The 26002-nt window shown below is 35.3% G+C and overlaps 1 protein-coding gene across 1 annotated transcript; it reads left to right on the forward strand.

Moving 5' to 3' along the window:
- Positions 1-819: 819 nt before the first annotated feature.
- On the forward strand, positions 820-23200 carry LOC123544961 (REST corepressor 1-like). The gene is made up of 13 exons (XM_045331142.2): positions 820-1013; positions 1146-1205; positions 7708-7779; positions 8398-8450; positions 8920-9081; positions 11031-11155; positions 11885-11948; positions 12185-12282; positions 13421-13625; positions 14255-14390; positions 18972-19159; positions 19619-19737; positions 20498-23200. The coding sequence occupies exons 1-13, from the start codon at positions 905-907 to the stop codon at positions 20586-20588; spliced, it is 1482 nt and encodes a 493-aa protein (XP_045187077.1). The 5' UTR covers positions 820-904; the 3' UTR covers positions 20589-23200.
- Positions 23201-26002: the final 2802 nt, after the last annotated feature.

Below are 26002 nucleotides of genomic sequence, written 5' to 3' on the forward strand. Positions count from 1 at the left end.
CCTAACTGGTAATTAAGCCCCCTATGGCGACGACCTTGCATAATGTTGACTGTAGACGAACATAAAATTTTATGCTTCTGTGTCGTTTGTTAAAAGTTAGCAGTAGTATAGATCTATATAGATACTAGCTACGAAGTTTCAGGAGAGACGAGGACTATGATGACGCTTGCATCGTCATGTAAGCTGTCTACGCACTGCTATTGTCAGGGCCTCACCGTACCCAGTAAGTATGGTGGAAGAAAAGTACCATTTGAATGCCTTGTCCTATAATATTAACTGCTTTGAAGAGAAGAACTTCACAAATGTAACGATTTTTCACATAATGAACTATAACAAACATTATTTGCTGGTTTATTCTTTATTCTTAAACATACGTGTGTCTGAGGGTTCGGACCTTTAGAACCTGCATATATGAGGCATGCTGCATGCAGTAGAAAATCGAGTGATAATGTAAGTGAAAACCTATTTATAAAATAATATTAAATTCCATGATCCACCTGATATTTTGACTCAAAATATAATTTATCTTGATTTATATGCTTTCTTTCCTATTTAATTGGATATACCACATAAGAAACCCGATTTACAAGTAACAGACAATGTAAAATAGCTGTCCGAAGTAGTGCGCATGAATATACGATAATTTTATTTCACTATTGTAGAAAAATAAATGTTGATATATAAAACAAATTGTGAATCAAATGTTTTAGATTAAGACATCAGATTTTCTTTTTTAATATCAAAAATGGACTTTTAACCCGTTGCCTATTATTTCTGCATTTTGACTTTTTAGAACTACTTTGCGCATGTGTATTATTTGACCTAGTTATTCGGCACTACGGTGTTTACCACTGGTTACGCACGAAAGTAAACTGCAAGACTTTGTGTGTTACAAATCGAAAGCATGGTCATGGCTGATAGATACGTCGAAGATATTCGAAATGGAAGAAGATTTCGTGGTCCGAGTCCTGCTAATGGATTTTCGGAAGATAGTAGCGACGAGGAAGAACGAGGTAAGTGTGCGCTTCCTCAGATACGAGTTTCCGTAGTTTCAAGAACAGCCGAAATGATTGAAATGTGTATTTGATTGATTATCCTTTTTGTGTTGATTAATTTCAATCAGTCATACTATGTTTTATTTCCAGGAGGCGGTGGAATGCGCGTTGGAAATGACTTTCAAGTGAAAGTTCCAGCCTTTGACCCAGGTAAGAACTGGCACCTCAGAAGGGCCTCATAGTTTTATTTGCCCGTTATTGGAAGTGGAAGGAAGTGGGAATCTCCCAATACTCTTTGGTCGCGATGAGAAAAATAAATAAAAATGACATTTGCAAAATGATTCAACTCGTTAGTAAACAAGTTTTAATTTAATTAGCAAAAATACTAACTTAATGACAAGGGAGATAATTTTTCAGGGTTGGAGTAACAGGGTGTTGGGGTGAGGGGTAGTCCAAATAATTGTACTCGAGGGATGAATATCGTTATTATTTTTTGACTGGTCGATATCCCCCTTTAGTTAGACAACGTGAAAATGTGAAACTGGGCTAGAATGCACTTTATCGGTAGGAAATTTCATGCAAGGATTCTAAAAGGCACCTGGCGTGCTTGTTAAGTAACTTAAATAAATTGTAACAATAATCTATTCAATAAACAAAAAAGGAAAAATGGGAATGTGGGGGCAGTAGCTCCCATAAGAGTAGGAAGAGAGTATTTATTTAAAGTGCGTACCGGTAAAGTGCAGGTGTCCCTAAAACCGGTCTACCCGAGGTCTCATTATTTAGACTAAGGTGAGGGGAGGTGGTTGCCATTTGATTTGTTTATTTGTTTTGGATTTGACGCCATTTTTCAACAGTATTTCAGTATGTAACTGCGAGTAGTTAATCTAACCAGTGTTCCTGGATTCTGTACCAGTACAAACCTGTTCTTCACAAGTAACTGCCAACTTCCCCACATGAATCAGAGGTGGAAGACGAATTATAAAAGACACAATGTCTTTTATTAAATCATCACGAAGAACATATGTCCCGCCCAGGGAGCAAACTCACGACGTCGCGATCAGCGCTTTCCCATTGATTATTGAGCTAAGTGGGCTGGAAGGTTGCCATTTGAAACTCGAGGCCAAGTACATTTTTAGCATAAAAATGTTCAAGAAGATAAATTTAATCTTTAATAGAATGTTGTATATGATCAACAAATATGAGAAGCATGTGCTAGCACAAAAAATATGTCACGGTACAGGACTTGAATATTAAAAAGGGGAGAAAATGTGTAGGCGGCCGGGTAGCTCAGTCGGTAGAGCATCGGAACGGTATTCCGAGGCCCCGGGTTCGAGTCCCGGTCTGGCTGCACATTTTTCTCACCCTGTGACATTTGGCACCCAACATGGGACCGTGACTGAATATACTCCGAGATCATGTTTACCTTGTTCTCTATCCCATCAGGACGAATTTCATATAGTGGGGGAGTATGTCACGGTACAGGACTTGAATATTAAAACGGGGAGAAAATGTGTAGGCAGCCTGGTAGCTCAGTCGGTAGAGCATCGGAACGGTATTCCGAGGCCCCGGGTTCGAGTCCAGGTCTGACTTCACATTTTTCTCACCCTGTGATAAATATATATCCACTTTTAACAAGTCAAGTACTGTCCCCAACAGTATAAAAAAAATGCAGATGGGCATAAAATTGCTTGAACTATTAACTGGTCCTTCCCATTTTGGAAAAACAGGAGTGAGGACATATTATGTGATTGCACGTGCGTCTCTGCTCGTCATAATTTGTGTCCGGAGCATTTATGACCATTAAAGGTATTGACTTAAAACTTGGCATGGCAATGAAACGATGTGCAAAGCACTTGAACCAGCTCTGTAGGTCAAAGGTCAAGGTCAAATTGAGCTAAAAGGTGGTGATGAGGCCATGTGCAGAGTATGTGAACCAGGGTGGTAGGTCAAAGGTCAAGGTTACAGCAGGGTGAAATCTTCCGATCATATTCATATTTTGTGTCCAGAGCATTTTATAACAATAAGTATTCAAGGTGTTGACTTGAAACTTAAAGAGTATAGGCAGGTGGTGATGAGACGATGTGCAGATTGCAACAGTCTACACCCTGCTCCCTGCAACACTTCCATCCAGCCCCCCCCCCCTCCCCCCGCCGCTAAAAGAAAATGGTTTTCATTTAGTTTCTTGCATTAAAGTAACCTGATTCCACACTCCCCCCCACTCCCTGCCAATTTTTTTTGTTTGTTTTCATTTAGTTTCTTGTCCTTTTGTATCCCCTCCCCTCCCCCCACGCACACAACACACCTCCCACAAAAAAAAAAAAAACTTTAAATTTTGCTTTTTCTTTAAGAATTTGTTATAAAATGTTTTTTCTCTGATAAGTGTACAAACTTTTGCAAAATTGGTTTAATGGCATATACATCTTTGTATGGAAATGAAAATGTGTCAGAAAGTTTTATGCTGATTTTATAAATATGCAATGGATATTTGAAAAAAACAACTAATATTGACCAAAATGCTACTAAATTTCCTGAAGCCAGTGATGTCATGGTCATCCAAAATACTGCAAAGAACTCTCTGTCTATTGACATGAACATGCACATCAATGGGAAAATTCATGTCAGATTTTTTTTGCAGTTGGTCCCCTTTTTTAGCTTGACTATTCATAGAATAAGTAGAGTTATCCTATTCACCACAGCGTCAGCTTTGGCATCGGTGCAGTGTCACATCTTGGTTAAGTTTTTCATACCAGTCCAAATTTTTACAAAACCTTTTGAGATAAAGCTTTGAAACTTTCAACACTTGTGTACCATCACCATGTCCAGTTTTAGGCAAGAGTACATAACTCCATTATGGATTTTGGCTGCATTTTGGCCCATTTTAACTTACAAATCTTCGTTAAATTTTTCGTACCAGTTCATATTTTGTGTAAACTGTTTGACATATATGGCTTTGAAACTTTGATCATTTGTTTATCATAACAGTTTCTATCTGTATGCAAGGGTACATAACTCTATTTTGGATGAATTATGGCCCTTTTGACATGTGACTATGAATACATACTTATCTCCATTATGTCCATCTGTAGGCAAGAGTACATAACTCTGTCAACTATTTTGGCTGAATTATGGCCCTTTTTGGACTTGGAATTTGTTGAGTTTTTGTACAAGTCAATGTTTTGTCAAAACTATTTGAGATGTGGCTTTGAAACTTTGAACACTTGTTTATCCTCATGATCTCCATCTATGGGCAAGAGTACATAACTCTGTCAGCTATTTTGGCTGAATTACGGCCATTTTTGGACTTGGAAAACAGTTAAATTTTTCATACCAGTCCATATTTTTCCTTAACCTGTTTGTTGTATGGCTTTGAAACTTTGACCACTTCTTTACCATCATAGTCTACATATGTAGGCAAGACTACATAACTAGGGCAAAGACTTTAGCCCAGTTGTGACCCTATGACATAGAAATTAGTTACCGGGTAAGTTTCGCATACCATTCCATATTTTGTCTAAACTGTTCGATATATGGCTTTGAAACTTTGTACTCTTGCTGACCATCATGGACTCATTGGCATTGGCCTGATTGCCATATAGTGCAAGACTTATCGAAATCCACAAATACAGGAACATTGTTTGTCTAATGTATTTTTAGCTCGACTATTCGAAGAATAGTCTAGCTATTCTACTCACCCTGGCGTCGGCGTCACACCTTGGTTAAGTTTTTGCATGCAAGTACATACAGCCATCAATTAAAGGCATATAGCTTTGAAACTTATTTTTTCTTTTTCTAGGTCAATTACCAACCTCTCTGGGTAAAGTCCCATAACTCTGACATGTATTTTGAGCAAATTATACCCCCTTTTGGACTTAGAAAACTTTGGTTAAAGTTTTACATGCAAGTTACTATCTCCAAAACTAATGCAGATATTGATTTGAAACTTCACATGTGTCTTCGGGGTTATAAAACTAGTTGATAGCATCAAGTCCCATAACTCTGACTTTCATTTTGGCCAAATTATGCCCTCTTTTGGACTTAGAAAATTCTGGTTAAAGTTTTGCATGCAAGTACATACAGCTATTTCTAAAAGGCATATAGATTTGAAACTTTTTTTTTCTTTTTCTAGATCAATTACCAACCTCACTGGGTCAAGACCCATAACACTGACATGTTTTTTGAGCAAATTATGCCCCCTTTTGTACTTAGAAAATTTTGGTTGAAGTTTTACATGCAAGTTATTATCTCCAAAACTAATGCAGATATTGATTTGAAACTTCACATGTGTCTTCGAGGTTATAAAACTAGTTGACAGCAGCAAGTCCCATAACTCTGACCTTCATTTTGGCCAAATTATGCCCCCTTTTGGACTTAGCAAATTCTGGTCAAAGTTTTGCATGCAAGTACATACAGCTATTTCTAAAAGGCATATAGATTTGAAACTTGTTTTTTCTTTTTCTAGATCAATTACTAACCTCACTGGATCAAGTCCCATAACTCTGGCATGTATTTTGGGCAAATTATGCCCCCTTTTGGACTTTAAAAATTCTGGTTAAAGTTTTACATGCCAGTTTCTGTCTCCAAAACTAATGCAGATATTGAATTGAAACTTCACATGTGCCTTCGGGGTTATAAAACTAGTTGATAGCAGCAAGTCCCATAACTGATATGCATTTTGGTCAAATTATTCCCCCTTTTGAACTTAAAACTCTTTTGATATTTAACCTTTTTGGGTAATATTTTCCTGCTTCTGGGACAATATTTTGAATAGTCGAGCTTGGCTGTCTTATGGACAGCTCTTGTTTTTCTTTTGTCTGAATATCTTCAGAAATATTTTGACCCCATTCTTCAATCAATTCTTCGAATAGTCAAGCACGCTGTCATCCAACAGCTCTTGTTAGCTCATCTGATTTTTTGAAAAAAAATGATGAGTTATTGTCATCACTTGAGCGGTTGTCGGCGTCGGCGTCGCCTGGTTAAGTTTTATGTTTAGGTCAGCTTTTCTCCTAAACTATCAAAGCTATTGCTTTGAAACTTGGAAGACTTGTTCACCATCATAAGCTGATCCTGTATAGCAAGAAACATAACTCCATCTTGCTTTTTGCAAGATTTATGGCCCCTTTTGTACTTAGAAAATATCAGATTTCTTGGTTAAGTTTTATGTTTAGGTCAACTTTTCTCCTAAACTATCAAAGCTATTGCTTTGAAACTTGGAATACTTGTTCACCATCATAAGCAGACCCTGTACATCAAGAAACATAACTCCATCTTGCTTTTTGCAAGAATTATTGCCCCTTTTGGACTTAGAAAATCAGTTTTCTTGGTTAAGTTTTATGTTTAGGTCAGCTTTTATCCTAAACTATCAAAGCTATTGCTTTAAAACTTGCAACACTTGTTCACCATCATAAGCTGACCCTGTACAGCAAGAAACATAACTCCATCCTGCTTTTTGCAAGATTTATGGCCCCTTTTGGACTTAGAAAATATCAGATTTCTTGGTTAAGTTTTATGTTTAGGTCAACTTTTTCTCTTAAACTATCAAAGCTATTGCTTTGAAACTTGCAACACTTGTTCATCATCATAAGCTGACCCTGTACAGCAAGCAACATAACTCCATCCTGCTTTTTGCAATAATTATTGCCCCTTTTGGACTTAGAAAATCATTTTCTTGGTTGAGTATTATGTTTAAGGCAACTTTTCTCATAAACTATCAAAGCTATTGCTTTAAAACTTGCAACAGTTTTTCACAATCATAAGTGGACACTGTACATCAAGAAACATAACTCTATCCTGCTTTTTGCAAGAATGATGGCCCTTTTTAGACTTAGAAAATCATGGGTAGGACAATATTTCTATTATACAAAAAAAATCAGATGAGCGTCAGCACCCGCAAGGCGGTGCTCTTGTTCACTTTTGTATGACATAGCCAGGGATTGAAACCTCAACCTCCTGCACATGAAGTTGCTCTTTAGGTGATAATATACTATGTCCAAAAGTACAGTTAATCATAGGCCATTTTTCAGCATTTTGGGAATGCCGCCAACATTGGTGGAATTAGGAAAATGTTCTTGGAAATTGTCTAAATCTGGAAAAATTGAAAGTTACCATCATTTGTATAAAGATGTTTCTTTACAGATAAGGAGTGGCATAATTAAATTCTATAATTGTTTGACAGAGTATCATAACTTCTGTTTACCTAAACTAAACACATAAACTAGCAAAAATATACTTTTAAAACTAGCAAAAGAACTGAAAATTTAACAATTTTGGAAATTGGAATTTCGAGTTCACAATTGGGAATAACTATAACTTTTACTTTGGGACTTCACCTGAAGACAGATTTATAGAGGAGAAAAGCCCTTGATCATTGGCATACTAAAGTGAGTGTGATCTCACCTTTTTTGGAAGGTTTGCTATTGATAAAGGAGGCTGATGGTTTAAGGTAGTGCTTCAGCAGATAGTCATATAGTGTGTCATTGCTAATGTCTTTGTATGAACACATGACTTCTCAAATTGTGGATTACTACTGGAAAAATGTCAAATAAAAGTTTGATAGAGCAGTTAATTACTCTAATTATTCCTTGGCAAAAGGTCTGAGTGGAAACTTCACTGAAAAAGTAGTGAATGTTTTGATTGCTAATGAAATTCTGAATATTTAGAATGCTATGTTTTTCCTGTTTTCCTGGTAATTTGTTTTGATTATTATTTATTACAGATGCAAAACCAGAGAACAAAGCTGATGCAATTTTGGTTTGGGCCCCATGTCCAGATTTGAAAGATGCTAAAAGTATGTTCACAGATTTTGTCCAGAAATACGTTTTTTTATGAACTGAGGTGGAAGTTAAATGTTCCAGTATTTCATGGGTGATTTGGGACCATTTGAAACTGTTTCCCAAGGTTGTTTGGGATGAATTGATAATGGCAACAGTTGTATAAGTCAGCCAAAAAACCAAGAAAATTCTGTTTGCCATAGTGGACCAGTTTGGAACTCAATAACTACAAACAACAACTGAATGACACTTGATACAAAAGTCAGGACGAGAATATCTTCACCTTCATAATTCTAAGAGTAATACATTGATTTCACAACTCTTGCTATCATTTTGGTGAAATTATGCCTCATTTTGTATGTGAAACCCAGGCAAAATGTTTGAAGTCAAGTCTGTAACTGTGTCATCTTTGGTAAAAAACCAGGTCATGTACTATCTGATTAATTCATAAATGTTGGTGTGTATTAAGTAAATCGTGAGGAAAACACCTTCATCAATAAACAAGGTCTCGTTTGGTTTAATATTGTTTTGGTTTTATGTTCTTATGAGAGTTCCAGTTCGGTTTCATTCCATAGATCTTTGATTATATAAATACAAATGATGTTATCTAATCTGAATATATATTTCTTTTTCAGTTGATGAATATTTACAGATTGCAAAGGAAAAACATGGTTACAATATGGAACAGGTAATTTGTTTAATTATCTGTAGCTGTTGAATATAACTCTTTCTCACATTCCAGAGGTCTACTATGTTTCCACGGTTCGTCTTGGGTACCATGTGGAACATCTGATGAATAAGAATGAATATAACTGTATGAATAATTTGTATGGGCATTATATGAAGAGCAAAAGAGTAAATATCTTGTCTTGTGGTCCTTTAATTTGGTTTATATCTGACTATCATCTTAGTATATTAAAGTTCATAGAATTTGCAGGTAGCCATACTCAATTTTGCCTTATTAAAGGAAAATGAAATATCTTCAGATTCTTTGCTTATGTGACATTTGCATGTCTGGTCTTCGTGTCGGCAAATTATGTAAAGGTAAGGAGTAATGACATCTGTGGTTATCTTAACAGTGTAAACTAAGAGGTAATGAGATCTTTGATTATCTTAGCCATTAAACTAAAAGTTATGAGGAGATCTTTGACTTTCAGGCACTGGGAATGTTATTTTGGCACAAACACAATGTTGAAAAAGCTCTGGCTGACCTTCCAAACTTCACACCATTCCCAGATGAGTGGACAGTAGAAGATAAAGTTCTGTTTGAACAAGCATTCAGTTTCCATGGCAAAAGTTTTCACAGAATCAGGCAAATGGTTAGTGATAGAATTCTGAAGATGTAAAAATAATATTTTCTTTTAGAGTTTCATATGCAACAACATTATTTTTCATTTGGCATATAGTCAAATATATTAATATATACATGGTTCAGTTTGCCTATCAGTTAAACAAAGAAGGATGTACAACATTGTGAATTCTGCAAATACAGCAGTTAACAACTGTTGACATATAGATTGCTGAGAGAACTTTATGCAGACAATCAAAAGTCACATCCTATCCATTAGTTCTTGGACATGTATTATCATAATTTTTAGCTCAACTATTCGAAGAATAGTCTAGCTATTCTACTCACCCTGGCGTCGGCGTCGGCGTCACACCTTGGTTAAGTTTTTGCATGCAATTACATACAGCCATCAATTAAAGGCATATAGCTTTGAAACTTATTTTTTCTTTTTCTAGGTCGATTACCAACCTCTCTGGGTCAAGTCCCATAACTCTGACATGTATTTTGAGCAAATTATGCCCCCTTTTGGACTTAGAAAATTTTCGTTAAAGTTTTACATGCAAGTTACTATCTCCATAACTAATGCAGATATTGATTTGAAACTTCACATGTGTCTTCGGGGTTATAAAACTAGTTGATAGCAGCAAGTCCCATAACTCTGACCTTCATTTTGGCCAAATTATGCCCCCTTTTGGACTTAGAAAATTCTGGTTAAAGTTTTGCGTGCAAGTACATACAGCTATTTCTAAAAGGCATATAGATTTGAAACTTATTTTTTCTTTTTCTAGATCAATTACCAACCTCTCTGGGTAAAGTCCCATAACTCTGACATGTATTTTGAGCAAATTATGCCCCTTTTAGACTTAGAAAATTTTGGTTAAAGTTTTACATGCAAGTTACTATCTCCAAAACTAATGCAGATATTGATTTGAAACTTCACATGTGTCTTCGGGGTTATAAAACTAGTTGATAGCATCAAGTCCCATAACTCTGACTTTCATTTTTGCCAAATTATGCTCCCTTTTGGACTTAGCAAATTCTGGTTAAAGTTTTGCGTGCAAGTACATAAAGCTATTTCTAAAAGGCATATAGATTTGAAACTTATTTTTTCTTTTTCTAGATCAATTACTAACCTCACTTGATCAAGTCCCATAACTCTTACATGTATTTTGAGCAAATTATTCCCCTTTTTGGACTTAGAAAATCCTGGTTAAAGTTTTGCGTGCAAGTACATACAGCAATTACTAAAAGGCATATTGATTTGAAACTTATTTTTTCTTTTTCTAGATCAATTACCAACCTCACTGGGTCAAGTCCCATAACTCTGGCATGTATTTTGGGCAAATTATGCCCCCTTTTGGACTTTGAAAATTCTGGTTAAAGTTTTACATGCGAGTTTCTATCTCCAAAACTAATGCAGATATTGAACTGAAGCTTCACATGTGCCTTCGGGGTTATAAAACTAGTTGATAGCAGAAAGTCCCATAACTGATGTGTATTTTGGTCAAATTATGCCCCCTTTTGAACTTAAAACTCTTTTGATATTTAACCTTTTTGGGTAATATTTTCCTGCTTCTGGGACAATATTTCGAATAGTCGAGCTTGGCTGTCTTACAGACAGCTCTTGTTTTCATAATATTACAGTGAGCGTGCAAGAATGAACATAAACCAGGCCTTCTTATGGTTTAATGTCTGATTTACCATGGTTCATTGTTCAGATGCGTAGGAATTGAAACAAGCAGGCTAAGATGTTAAACAATGCAAAGGTCTTTGATATTTGGTTAATAAAAGTCATCAAGTTGGCAAAGATAAAAAAAAATTCCTACTTTTATACTCACATTGACATATTCCATATAATATCCCTGTAAACTTCTTGCTGTAACTGCTGCAACAAAGTTTTCCCAATTCAGTGTTTGCTAAGGAATACTTGTTATACTTATTTGAGTTGTTTAGTGTTGAAGTGTTATGTTTATGTTTCAGTTGCCTGATAAATCTATAGCTTCTCTGGTCAAGTATTACTATTCTTGGAAGAAAACACGATCTAGAACAAGTCTGATGGACAGACAGGCCAAGAAGTTCACAATGAAAGGAGATGGTGATAAATTGTGAGTAAAACTGACTTGTTGTCATGATTAATGTCCAGGAGCCTCTGTAGTCAAGTGGTTAAAGTCGTTTACTTCAAAATCACTTGCCCTTCATCGATGTAGGTTCGAGCCTCACTCGGGATGAACTCTTCATGTGAGGAAACCATCCAGCTGGCTTACAGAAGGTTGGTGATAGGTGCCTGCTCTTGATGGAATAATGCACCGAGGGGTACCTGAGGTCTTCCTCCACCATCAAAGATGGAAAGTTGCCATATGACCTATAATTGTGTCATTGCAACTTTAAATCCAACAAAATAAATGCCCGCTCATGATGAAATAATGCACGGAGGGGCACCTGGGGTCTTCCTCCACCATCAAAGCTGGAAAGTCGCCATATGACCTATAATTGTGTCAGTGCCGCGTTAAACCCAACCAAAAAAAAAAAAAGATTATTGCCCAGGCAGAGTTGAAGAGATTAATTTGAATTAAAAAAAGGGTGGATATAATAATCTACAGATGAGCCCTATAGATTTATCTCTGACAGCTGCTTAGAGTTATAACTGTGGTTTTATTCGGTATTCATTCATGTTTTAGTCGAGGTAGTTTGGTCTTCTGTATATTTCTTAAACTTAACATGTGTTGCTGTTCAGATGTTGAACACTTCAATTTCCTGATTTTCTAAATTTCATATGACCGTTTTAAGTTGTACAGTATATGTCAGGAGATCAGTAAAGGATTTCTCCATTTCAGAGATGAAGATTCAGAGAATGGCAGCAAGAATAATTCAGATACAGAGGAAAATAAAGAAGAAGCTGTTAGTTTCTTATTATGATTCCTTTTATTAATCTGTTTTTATAAGTTCCTTATAATAAGTGATAAGAGAACATATTGAATTTTTAGGACAGCAGAATTGTTTAAAAATGATATGGAAGTTCTTCAAAAGAATTAATGGAAATTCTCTCCCATTTTCTATGTAGTTTTGTTCCATATACAGAAACTGTAGTCATAATGCACGTATCATAATGACAAATGTACATATTGTTTTTGCAGAAAGATGACAACAGTTGTTCAAACTGTGGTGTAATGTCCTCACAACTAAACCCTACCCCTAAGGGATCTATGTGCTCATCTTGTTACCAGTATTGGAGGTAAAGAGACACAGTATATTGAAATTCTCTCAGTAAAAATGTTACGTCACTTCTTCATGAAAATGGCATTATGTACCCAAGTACCAGAATGTTTTTTGCTCACCTGAGCTCTTACTTAACCTAATCAACAGCCAAACTTTACAGGTATGTTCCTTGGGTGATCCTCTTTCATATTCCTTCAAACATAGGTAATCCATTTGGAATTCTGGTTGTGATAGCTATGAGAACAAAAAGGAAAAACTTTAAAAATCTCCTCTCCAGAAACTGCTGGCCTAATTTTAAGATAATTTCACTGTAATGTTCCTTAATTAACCCTCAACTAGAGTCTTCCAAATCATTTTGTTTTGTTTAAAAAATGGCCTCTAGAGGGATAGGTAAGTTTTTCTTAAATGCGTATATGGAAAATTAAAAAAAGTCTTCTTTTCTGAAAACGCTGGCTGGATATCCAAATAATTTCACAGCAATGTTTCTTTGGAGATGCTCTACCAAATTCCTTTATAGTCTGCTTTGTTGTTTGGCGCCATATAACCTATACTGTGTTGGTGCACTGTAAAACCCAAATAAATAAATAAATTGTTAAATAAATGGCCTCCAGAGATTGGGGCTAGTTTTCCCTGTTCATACAGCTGTATGGAAAAGTTTCATATTCTAATTCTAATTCTTGTTTCTAGCTTTGTTTCGTGATATTGTCTCCTATTTCAAAATAATTTCGCAAATATTTTCTTTGTGTGTCTCTCTAACAAAATTGTTCAAGCAAGCTGTGAGAGTCAGCAATCATCTGCCATCATGGTCCCCATGTTTGTTTCTTTGGATGTGTCCCATAAAAAAAATTGCTTCCAGTTGTTCAGAAACTACCAAAGTTCCCAGTTTATGTTTTCATGTCTTGTTTTACCCTAATCGCCTGTGTTAAGGACAAGTAGGATCCCTTGGATATGTTTTCATTGCTGAAGATACCAATCTATCTGGTACTTGGCCTGTTCCCAGATAAAATTAAAATGCTATGTACCATTTGAATGTTCCTAGCTGGAGAGGTGATAAATTGAACCTGCTTTCCAACAGATTCAAATTTAGCTGAGGTAAGAAATATACTAACTTTCCTTGGTAGGATGATAATGTTGCTGATACTTTGATCTTACAGAAGAACAGGAGTTATGAGAAGTGTTGGACCAAAGAGACATGAGCATGGCCAGCATCGTCACAATCCAATGCGTCACAAAAGGAAGCCACCAAGGGGCATGTACCTGAGTAATGATGATCTCAAGTCCATGGTGTCTGGACCACCAGGCCAGGCAGAAGCAATACTTAAATCATTGGATACAGAGTTAGTTTCAGCTAAAAGACAGGTTTGTAATTTTCCTGAAATACGTTATATTGAAAGTTGTGTTTAAAGGCAGTGGCTATTTGTATGGACCCATTTTACTAGCCTAAATTTCTAGTTATATGTAAGTCATGTATAATGCTGGACAGACTAGTCACAAGGTTTCAAAATAGGTACTGAAATGCACTCTTACATTCTGAATTTGTAATCTACAAAAGAAAAATATTACTTTGTTGTTGGAGTAATACAGAAATCACGAGTGAACACTAGATGCAGAATTTAGAACTGTTGTGAAAACAATCAACTGAACAATCTAATGTCTTTCAATATATATTTCAAAAACTTGCATATGATAAGCTAGTCCTGTAAGGATTGTCTAGTAGCACAGACTCTCATGCCGCTAGTGGTATAGGACTGTTTTACTAACAATTGTCTAGATTAAAGGTATTGTAATATAATTTTAAACAAGTTGTATGTTAATAAGTTGCAGCTTGGTAAAAATAAGTCAACTAAACTTTCTTATATCTTTTACCAGTTATATTTGCTACTGTTATCTCGACTGTAATATTTCTGACTTATGTTATTTTAGTGTGAACTGTGACATAATATGAATATGAGTTGTGAATATTTTAGAATACCACAATTGTTCTTTAGGTACAAAACAACAAACAGATGTTAGGACTACTGAAACATAAACTGGCAGGGGGCTCAGACATGTTTAAAATGAATGATTCTGGAAACAAGATCAACTCAAAATGGACAAATGAGGAACTTCTTTTGGCTGTACAAGGTACTACTGAATTCATCGCTTTGTTGATCCTGTTATTTTGTTCAGAATAGTGTTTTTCCTGTGAACAGGTTCATTTTAAAGACTTTAGCCAAGTTTAAGGGATGAAGTGTCATGAAAAGCATTTACATACAGATTTCACTTCTTTCTGTGTTTGTTATATTTACAAATTTATACATAGATTTTTAGCTCGACTATACGAAGTATAAGGAGAGCTATCCTACTCGCCCCGGCGTCGGCGTCGGCGTCTTTCCGCGTCCCCACCTTGGTTAAAGTTTTGGTGCACTTTCTCTTTTTTCAACATATCTCTGTAATTACTTGATGGATTTGATTCAAACTTGAAATACTTATTCCTCATCATCATCCACATCATCTGACATAAGGGCCATAACTCTGGCACCAATATTTCACGAATTATCCCCCCTTTTCACTTAGATTTTCAGGTTAAAGTTTTGATGCACTTTCACTCTATCTCTGTTATTACTGAATGGATTTGATTCAAACTTAAAATAGTTGTTCAACATCATCACCCACATCATATGACACAAGGTGCATAACTCTGGCACCATTTTTTCATGAATTATTCCCCCTTTTTACTTAGAATTTCAGGTTAAAGTTTTGGTACACTTTCATTCTACCTCTGTTATTACTGAATGGATTTGATTCAAACTTAAAATAGTTGTTCAGCATCATCACCCAAATTATATGACACAAGATACATAACTCTGGCACCATTTTTTCATGAATTATTCCCCCTTTTTACTTCGAATTTCAGGTTAAAGTTTTGGTACACTTTCACTCTACCTCTGTTATTACTGAATGGATTTGATTCAAACTTAAAATAGTTGTTCAACATCATCACCCACATCATATGACACAAGATGCATAACTCTGACACAATTTTTCTTGAATTATTCCCCTTTTTACTTAGAATTTCAGGTTAAAGTTTTATGCACTTTCACTCTATCTCTGTTATTACTGAATGGATCTGATTCAAACTTAAACAATTGTTCAACATCATTACCCTTATCATATGATGCAAGGTGCATAACTCTGGGGCCAATTTTTCATGAATTATTTCCCCTTTTTACTTAGAATTTTTGGTTAAAGTTTTGGTACACTTTCACTCTGTCTCTGTTATTACTGAATGGATTTGATTCATACTTAAAATAGTTGTTCAACATCATCACCCACACCATATGACGCAAGGTGCATAACTCTGGCACCAATTTTTTTATTAATTATTCCCCCTTTTTACTTAGAATTTTAGGTTAAAGTTTTGATGCACTTTCACTTTGTCTCTGTTATTACTGAATGGATTTGATTCAAACTTAAAATAGTTGTTCAACATCATCACCCACACTATATGACACAAGCTGCACAACTCTGGCACCAATATTTAATGAATTATGTCCCTTTTTGCTTAGGATATACTTATATAGTGTTTTGATACATTTTATCTTTACCACTCTTATTACTTTAAGTTGATATTTTTGACACAGACTGAGCATCTATTGTGCAATATCTTCTTCCACAATTGGAGTCATTAAACACTCCAGTGACAGCTCTAGTTTCCTCAGATGTGCCCAGTTTCACTATCCAGCATCGAAATAGTCGAGCATGCTGTCTCCTGTGACAGCTCTTGTTAAATTACCTGAGCACAAGGAGCTCATGGTGAGCTTTAAGGATCTTTGAATGTCTTCGTCCATCTGTCATTCATCTACAATTCCTTTAAAGAACATCTTCTAAACCACAATGTCAATTTCAACCAAACTTCACAGGGGTGTTCCTTGGGTGGTCCCTTTTCAGATTCCATAAAATATAGTCATCCATGCTGAAGTCTGGTTGTCATGGCATCTGACAGGAAAGATTTAAAAACCTTCCAGAATCCTCTCAGGAACTGATGGTACAATTTTGACATACTTGTCTAGTTTGTTTTAGGTTTAACGCCGTTTTTTTCAACAGTATTTCAGTCATGTAACGGCAGGCAGTTAACCTAACCAGTGTTCCTGGATTCTGTACCAGTACAAACCTGTTCTCCGCAAGTAACTGTCAACTTCCCCACATGAATTAGAGGTGGAGGACTAATGATTTCAGACACAATGTCGTTTATGAAATAGTCACAGAGAACATACGCCCTACCCGAGGATCGAACTCACGATCCCGAGATCCGTAGACCAACGCTCTACCTACTGAGCTAACTGGGGGGGCTTACTTGTCTGGTTTTCCATATATGGCTATATGGAAAACTTTGAAAATCTTCTTTAAGGTAGTTCTGCACGTTTGGATTGAAATTATTTCTACCATGTAGAATTTGATTAAACTCTGATTTTTCAAAACTTCATAATATACCTAGAAAATTAAGCAAATAAAAAAGATAGGGTCATGTGCTTGATTTTTTGCTGCACTGATTTGAAAAATAGGGACATCACACAATATTTTATAATGGGAGTCTATGGGAAAATCATAATTTTCATAACATTTTCGCAAATAGAAAATTTTCTACAATTTAGATTTTGATGAAACTTCTCACAGTTGTAAGTAAAGGCATGGCCTATAATTTGATGAATAAAATGTATAGGACCGTGTGCTAATTTTTAAGATCTTTGACCATGATTAAAGTAAACCGGACATTTCGCGCTAATTTTTTAAGACATTATTTTGAATTATTTAACATATGATACGTTTTAATATCATATTTTGACTTTAGAAATATGGCAACAGTGCCATTGTAATAAATTTACTCGCAGGTTGCGATTAATTCATAAAATGATTTTCATTTCCGTACGCCGAATCCAGTCTTTATTCTACATTTTCCGGAAAAATGACGTCACGCCATCACATCCAGTTTATCAGACGTGCAGAACTACCTTAAAGCTGATGGCTTGATTTAAAAATAATTACACAAAATGGATTTTTAGCTCATCTGATTTTTTGAAAAAAAATGATGAGTTATTGTCATCACTTGAGCGGTTGTCGGCGTCGGCGTCTGCGTCGGCGTTGCCTGGTTAAGTTTTATGTTTAGGTCAGCTTTTCTCCTAAACTATCAAAGCTATTGCTTTGAAACTTGGAATACTTGTTCACCATCATAAGCTGACCCTGTATAGCAAGAAACATAACTCCATCTTGCTTTTTGCAAGATTTATGGCCCCTTTTGTACTTAGAAAATATCAGATTTCTTGGTTAAGTTTTATGTTTAGGTCAACTTTTCTCCCAAACTGTCAAAGCTATTGCTTTGAAACTTGGAATACTTGTTCACCATCATAAGCTGACCCTGTACAGCAAGAAACATAACTCCATCTTGCTTTTTGCAAGATTTATTGCCCCTTTTGGACTTAGAAAATCAGTTTTCTTGGTTAAGTTTTATGTTTAGGTCAGCTTTTATCCTAAACTATCAAAGCTTTTGCTTTAAAACTTGCAACACTTGTTCACCATCATAAGTTGACCCTGTACAGCAAGAAACATAACTCCATCCTGCTTTTTGCAAGATTTATGGCCCCTTTTGGACTTAGAAAATATCAGATTTCTTGGTTAAGTTTTATGTTTAGGTCAACTTTTTCTCTTAAACTATCAAAGCTATTGCTTTGAAACTTGCAACACTTGTTCACCATCATAAGCTGACCCTGTACAGCAAGCAGCGTAACTCCATCCTGATTTTTGCAATAATTATTGCCCCTTTTGGACTTAGAAAATCATTTTCTTGGTTGAGTATTATGTTTAAGTCAACTTTTCTCATAAACTATCAAAGCTATTGCTTTAAAACTTGCAACAGTTTTTCACCATCATAAGTGGACACTGTACATCAAGAAACATAACTCTATCCTGCTTTTTGCAAGAATGATGGCCCTTTTTAGACTTAGAAAATCATGGGTAGGACAATATTTCTATTACACAAAAAAAAATCAGATGAGCGTCAGCACCCGCAAGGCGGTGCTCTTGTTTTATGACCCTCTACTAAATTCCTTGAAATCATTGTTTCATTCAAAAACATGGCATCCAAGGGTTGGGGCTAATTTTTACTTTATGGCTATTTGGAAAACAATGAAAATCTTCTCTCAAGCTGCTGTTTTTTTGTTGTTGTTTTTTTTTCAAATATTTTAAGCAGTGTTCCTTTAAGTGACCCTGCACCAAATTCTTTCAAGCCTTGTTGATTTTTTTTCAGAAACTTGGCTGCATGGAGGCTTGGCTAGTTCTCTCAGTTGCTAAAATTTAAGTAAAAATCTTCTCTCCTGAAGCTGCTGAAAAACAGTTTGACACATATTTTTCTTGGTTGGCCATCTACTAAATGCCTTTAAGGTCCCACTCACATTACCTCTCCCACCTCCATACCCATTACCTGTTTGTACTTACTTAGTGGAAAATCGTCTTATCAGAAAATACTGGGCCTGTTTTAAAATAATTTCACAGATTTTTTCCTTACATGACCATCTGCCAAAACTGTTCAAGCAAGCCGTGTAACTCAGGTGAGCCAATCTACAGTCATCATTCCCCGCTTACTGGTTTTCAGCTGTAAAGTAATTTCTTAATTGCCTGTCTGTTAAATATTATTCTGATAAAGATTGTTTAAACTTTTGTTTAATTTAGGTGTGCGGAAATATGGAAAAGATTTCAGTGCAATTGCTGAAGTAATTGGTACAAAAACAGAGGCACATGTACGAAGTTTCTTTGTAAATTTCCGTCGTAGATACAACCTTGATGAAGTACTAGCCGAGTATGAAACTGAACATGGACTTGAGTCTTCTAAAGGGAAAAATGACAATGATGTTGAAGTGGTACAGAACTAAATGTCTTTTTCATTTTAAATTTTCTTGTTCTAGTTACTAGTAAATAATAGTTGTCTGACAGTCATTTCAGTCTAAATCTGCTATAATGCAGAGTGTCTGTAAAAAAAAATGTCAAATTGACAATAGGACATGGTGTCTGAGAACAAACATTTTAAATTGAAACCTATGACTGGGCTGTAGTGTTATTGTATTATTCTGCATTTCTGATTGGTTAAAATGATTCAGCAATGGGTACAGTGTGTGGTGAATAATAGTTTTAGAGTTTCAATAGATTTGAAAGTGATGATGATGCTATATGGAGGCTAAATTACTTGTTAACCACAATTATCAGGACTTGATCAAGACTAAAGGGTCTAGATGGATAGTAAGGAATTTAACTAGATCTGTATGACATTTCTCGGGAAAAATGTATGCTAAAATAATACAGACGATTGTTGACATTTTCAGATGGAGATAGACCCAAAGGATGTAGAGCCAATAAAGACAGCATCTCCAACCCCTGCAAGTGTCCCACCACCATTACTTAAACAACCTCAAGCAGAATCTCCACAGAAAACACAACAGAGGTCAGTTTGGTGTTTTCAAATTATTTGGCCACTTACTACTGATTCTGTAGTCCTATTAAATAAGGAATATTCATAGACACCTTTTTGCAAAGGGAGGGATCTGATAAAAAATGTGCCATGCACGTTACTTAATTTAAGTAAATTAATAAGAATTGGTTCTCATGTTGGTTCAAGCTACAACAAGTAGGATCATTCCCAGCACCCTAGCTTGCATTACTTAAATTATTCCTAGGAAGTAAATGTAAGCATTAATTGTTCAGGTGTCAGTAGATAGAAAAAAATTATTATTTCACATTTTACTTTGTCCAATTTCCAATACAACATCCATTTCAAGTGCGGGAGGCAGTGGGTTTGCCACCTGGCTGTGTCATACCAGATGTGAAAATGGTACTAGTAGCTTCCTCACTTTTCACTCAGCATTGAGAGTATATTGCTAGGTCTGGTCAGCTTGGTGTCAGTATAATGTGATTGGGTATCATGTCATATGTCTACTGCCTCATATTCCAATGAGGCAGCAGTATAAAACTGGGCATTGTGCCAACTGCTACAAGCAGAAAGCTAGAAACGGTGGTATATATATTACAAAGAAATTGTTAACAAAGACGCTTAACCCAAGCACGCACCATTTTCCAATACTTTACTTTAGCTGTGTTCAGATATTGCATACCAGTCACATTTGCCTTTGAGATGAAGCTATATTTGGAGAAATGTGCTCTTGCAAAAAAAAATCCAAAGTAACATTTTCGTTTTATAATTTCAGACTTTTACCTCAGCAGAACCAGCGAACAATTTTACAGCAGCCGCCACCTCTGATCAAGCCCAACACGAACAAAACAACACCTGCCTCTTGATTTCCCACATCTCATCAAACCTACCAGTAACCATGCCAACCAAACATGTCACCATGACATTGTGCTGCTGATCTGTGTTTATATGTCCTGTATTTGTACTTTTCTTAAAGTTGTTTTTCAATTTGAACAGGGATTGTGACTTGAATAAGGAATATAGGATAGAAACGTAAGGCATATGCTTAAAAAAACCTGGCTCCTGGATTATAAAAAAGTTTGATGACCAGTTTTCGAATGTTACCTTGCCATTGTTCCATTTCAGGATGTTGCACAGTAAAAAACAAATCAGATGTTAGTAGTTCAAAGCATTGTTTTATATCCAGAAACCCACCAGGCTAGTAGAGGTGACTGGAGCTTTTTCCTTTCTTACTTCCTTTCTTACTTCAGTTTATTTCTTTTTAATGCTCTTTTTTGTTTGGTTGTCTAAAAGTGCAAGATGACAATAATTATTCTTGTTCATAGTTATGAACTGTTTTCTTTGGGTGGAGGGGAGGCATGTTTTTGGCCTGGTTGTCCATCCACATTACCACATTGGAAGAATTTTCATTATTTTCCACAAATAAGAATATGCCAAACATAAATTTCAGTCATGTCAGATCAGCGTTAAGGTTCAACATTGAAGGGAATATTTGGTCCATTCTGTCTTTTAAATCTTTATTCTCTAGAAGCATTTTCAAACAACTTGACACAACTGTAAATCACTAACAGTAATATGCAAGAAAAAAAACTGGGTCATGTTGGGTCAAGATTGAATGATGAGATCAAAGGTCAAATAGGGATTATTTTGAATCCACTTTGTTTAGTGGAATTTTAATTCAGCATTTTTATTTGTCTGTCTTGGGAACAAGTGTCAATGTGCTCAACCAAACCACTTTCTTACTTTGTCTGTGGTTAAAACATGAGTTTAAAGGGGTTTCCTAATCTGGTTTATGTAAGTTGGTTAAGCAAAACCATGAAACTTTGGCATATACAATATCAAAAAATATGCATTTTAATAAAATGAGAAATTATTTTCTTGTCCACTGTTTTACCTGTATTTCCCATTTTGGGCTGATATGCATGTTTTTTTTTATTGTTTTTTTTTTCAAAATCAACCTTGTTGAGGTGACTCTACTTAGACTTCATTTTAATATGTTAACATTGTTTCCCTCTCCTGTATTAAGTTTTGTACCAGGCTTAGGTTTGTGGACAAATGCAATCATTGAACATTTTCTAATTTTGAATTACTTTTCTGTCATAAGTTTTCACTTGTGGCTTTTGTTAAAATTTGTGACCGTATTTGTTGATGTTTTAAGAATTGTTTGTTTCATCTTCTATAATAATTTATTTTCATAATTTGTTAATATCATTTTATCATTATTACATAACATCAAAGAGATTGTGTAACATAGTGAGAAAGTCTCTTCATTAAGGAATTTTGAAAGCTCCATTTACATCAGAGTCTGGTCTTCTTACTAAAGGGACTGGCTGGTTAGCTGATTGCCAACCTGCCTGATGCCTGCCAACAAAAAAGTAGGAATCTGGAAGTAATGCTGTTCAACGTCAGATTTTCTGTATGTATCTCATAAATATAACGTGGCCGACTGGTTTCAGTTGGGGGTAACACTATAATAAACAGACTTGGGAATGAACATTGTCTTCAACTGAAGGCGAAAAAAAGAAGTATTTTTAAAATGGCTGAATATTGTACAAGTACCGATTAATAGTTGTAGCAGTTGCCCACAGGTCATGTGTCGCAATCTTGCTTTATATTGTAGTTTATTTACGACTTTACAGTGACAGCAAGTAGAAATTGTGTGAAGCATTTTCTCAGAGAAAAATGATATTTTTCTGATCATTGATACATGCTAAAACACCATAATGTATGGGTTTCAGGATGCTTTATTTTGATACATGTTTTGTTCGACAGTAGGAAAATTACTCCGCACAGGTATTTATGCCTTCATTGTAGAGAATAAAGTGCTTTTTTGCAGTGCCATACAGTGATGGAATACCATTACTATTGCTTTTTGAAGAAAAAATACCATATTAAGTTTTATTCGAAATATAAAGCAGTTTTTAAGACGATTTGTATTTAATTGAACATTCCAGTACAGGATGTAATCGCTTAATTGTCTCTGTTCTGCTAATTAAACATTTTTCTTTTTCCTTTTGTTCAAGCTGTTGGGTATTTTATGTTATTGTTTGAAAAATTTATATGTACATATTCTTATTTATAATTGGGTTTATTAGGTGAATTTTATCTTGAAAATATGCCGAGTTGTGAGTGACAACTGCAGTTAGGATTTTAAGGGTTATAACATCATAGGAGCTCAAATAATTTCCTTGTCAATGTTTACTTTTGGAATGTCTTTCGAAGAACACAATGGCTTGTTTTAAGATTGTTTAAAATCATTTAAAATGTTGCACTGTTCACTGGACTTTTCTGTCATTTCTGTGGCATTAGTTCATTGTTTCATAGTCGTTTGAATGTGTTTTGGGTCAAGATTATTTATGTCTTAAGAATTGTCTCGATGTAATAAATTATGTATATTTTGTAATTTTGTATAGTGTAGAACTAAGAGAAGAGTTGTCCTTGTATGTATATATGTACAATAATAAATGTGCAATCTGTGGATTTTGTTGCTTTTTATTTTTTACTTGAAACCCGTAATTTGTGTCTTGGTTTATTTTCAGTGCATGACCAAATTTATTAACAACTTTGATGGTGGTTACCACAAGGATCCTCATTGTAAAGAGAATGCTAACATGCTTGGTTAGTGTAGATAAATAATAAAACATTGATATACTAGATACTGATACAATGCAGTGATCATGTTCATTATGGTTGTAAAGGCTTGACAATGCCTGCAGTTTGAAATGTTAATTTAGATATAATGCTGGTAATTCATCTAAAGTTAAATTCTTGCAACACTAACAAGGTTCAAAACTTGAGCCCTGTTTATAAGACATAATGAAAGGAATGTCATTGGTATTCAAAAATTTGTCTGCCTTCCTGCACATTTCTGGGGTAATTTGTATTTATTTTGGTTTAAGATCTCCCTACCTCTTTTCTTCACTGTATGGTGGGAGACATATTAATTTACTCCTTTCTGTGTGTGTGTGTGTGTGTGTGTGCGTCCATCTGTCACAAATCTTGTCGGCACTCTTTTAAAGTCTAACATTTCTCATCTGATCTTCACCAAACTTGAACAAAATGTGTTTGTCAAGAAGTCCTCGGCCAAGTTCGATAGCTGCCAAACAGGCCCAGGCACTTCGGAATTGTGGCACTTGAATTACCGAAAATAGCTCAGCTCTTTGGGCACAAAAAGGAGTCGTACTACTAATAACCAGTAGTATACTGGTCATTTATGCCCCAAGAACTTATCATGTCAGATGATTAGGCAGTTGAGGTCTTTGTGCATAGTTGACTCGTATACTACTATTCAGATGATTAGGCAGTTGTGGAAGACATGCACTTTTCTCAAAAGCAGCTCTAGTTTATTTTCAATTTGGCAGAAATGAAAACCATAACAAATCCTGATGAAAAGTAGCTTGCAGGCGTGATTGGTCACGAGGGTATGGCAGGATCAATGGTTACATTATTTAAAATAGTAGAGTTTAAAATAGTCTATAACAACAGTTCTATATGGTATTGAATTTTACTAAACTTGCCTTCTGTACATGCGCACTGCCCTGATTAAATTAAATTGTACAATGGCCAGTAATCAAGTGCTTCAATTAGTCAAATTTGGATGAAAACATTTTTAAGCATCATTGGAAGACAAAAATTTTGCAATGTGTCTTAAACTTGTGCAAAGAGGCACTAAATGAAAATGGTTCTGTTATAGATTGGGCTTGCATTACATAAAATGACTTAAGAACAAGACTTAGTTGTGAATGTTTGTCCAATATCTTAACCAGATTGTAGTTTTTCACCCAAAAAGCAAACAAAACTGCACCACTTCAGTGCTAGACACAAGGAACAACCTGTAAAAGTACCTTTGGTATGTGAGAATATCTGGTAGACCTTTGGTATGTGTGAGTAACTGTCTGATGTAACTTTCAATTATATCTTGAACCTTAAACTCATGTCAGTCAAGTGGCTTAGTTTTGATTTTTATACACCTGTTCGAAAAATGGGACATATGATATTGTTTCCACGCTTTACAAGCGGGCAGTCATTTCAAACGTGCCGTTAAAGGTTGTCAGTCATATTTGAGCAACATTTTCTGACATTTTTCATTTTTAATATATTCTGTTATATTTAAGGAACAAAAGGACCCATTTCATAGAGTTAGATCCTTATTAGAAATATATGTTTTATGAAATTTTGTAATTACTCCCCTTTAATATAGAAGTATTACAAGAGGGCCATGATGGCCCTATATCGCTCACCTGAGTACCATTGCTCTTAATGATAAGCTCAAGTTTTGACATAGATCACATAGGCATACACATTAAATATCATCAGGATAAATATTTTCTTGTAACAGTCCCTTTTGACCTATGGGTCACATACTAGTCAGGACCAATCTCCATACCAAGTTTGAGGGTCCTAGGCTCAAATGCTGCATTTTTGTACTAGCATGACTATTCCTTACCCTGGAAGACATAACGTTTAAAACCAATCTCATTAGATGCTGCTGAGATATATTCATTTACATAAAATAAAGGGAGGTAATTTGTCATAAATTCAGTCAAAAGTATCTGCCTTGATTGTCCGAGTCCATATGATGGCATAAATAAAACTTCAAATCAATATCTTCATTGGTTATTGAGATACACCCATTTTAATTTGAAACAAAGGGAGGTAATTTGACATAAGATCGGTCCATAGTTATCTACCCTAATTGTCTCAGTCCAACTTATGACAATAATGAAATTTCAAATGAGTCCTATGAATACTTACTGAGATAAATCCATTTTTTATTAAAATCAGGGGAGGTTATCATGTATTGGTATATGCATGTAGAAGAGTACAAGCCTTTACAACAATACATTAGAAAAGTATTCGTATTGATAAACGTTCAATCAAGAGTTATCTAACGTGACTATTTCTTACCATGGAAGACAACATTTCAAACCAATCACATTAGAAGCTGCTAAGGTATATTCATTTACATAAAAAATAAAGGGAGGTAATTTGTCATAAATTCAGTCGATATGTGTCTACACTGATTGTCCAAGTCCATGTGATGGCCTAAATGAAATTTCAGGTCAGTATCTTCATTTAGTTACGGAGATATACCCATTTTAATTTGAAATAAAGGGAGGTAATTTGACATGAAATCAGTCCATAGTTTTCAACCCTGATTGTCTCGGTCCAACTAATGACAATAATGAAATTTCAAATGAGTATTAAAAGTACTTACTGATATAAATCCATTTTGATTAAAATCAGGGGAGGTAATCAGATAAAAATAAGTGCATAGTGT

The sequence above is a fragment of the Mercenaria mercenaria genome, chromosome 1, assembly GCF_021730395.1.
Source record: "Mercenaria mercenaria strain notata chromosome 1, MADL_Memer_1, whole genome shotgun sequence".
In the NCBI taxonomy this organism is placed as follows: domain Eukaryota; kingdom Metazoa; phylum Mollusca; class Bivalvia; order Venerida; family Veneridae; genus Mercenaria; species Mercenaria mercenaria.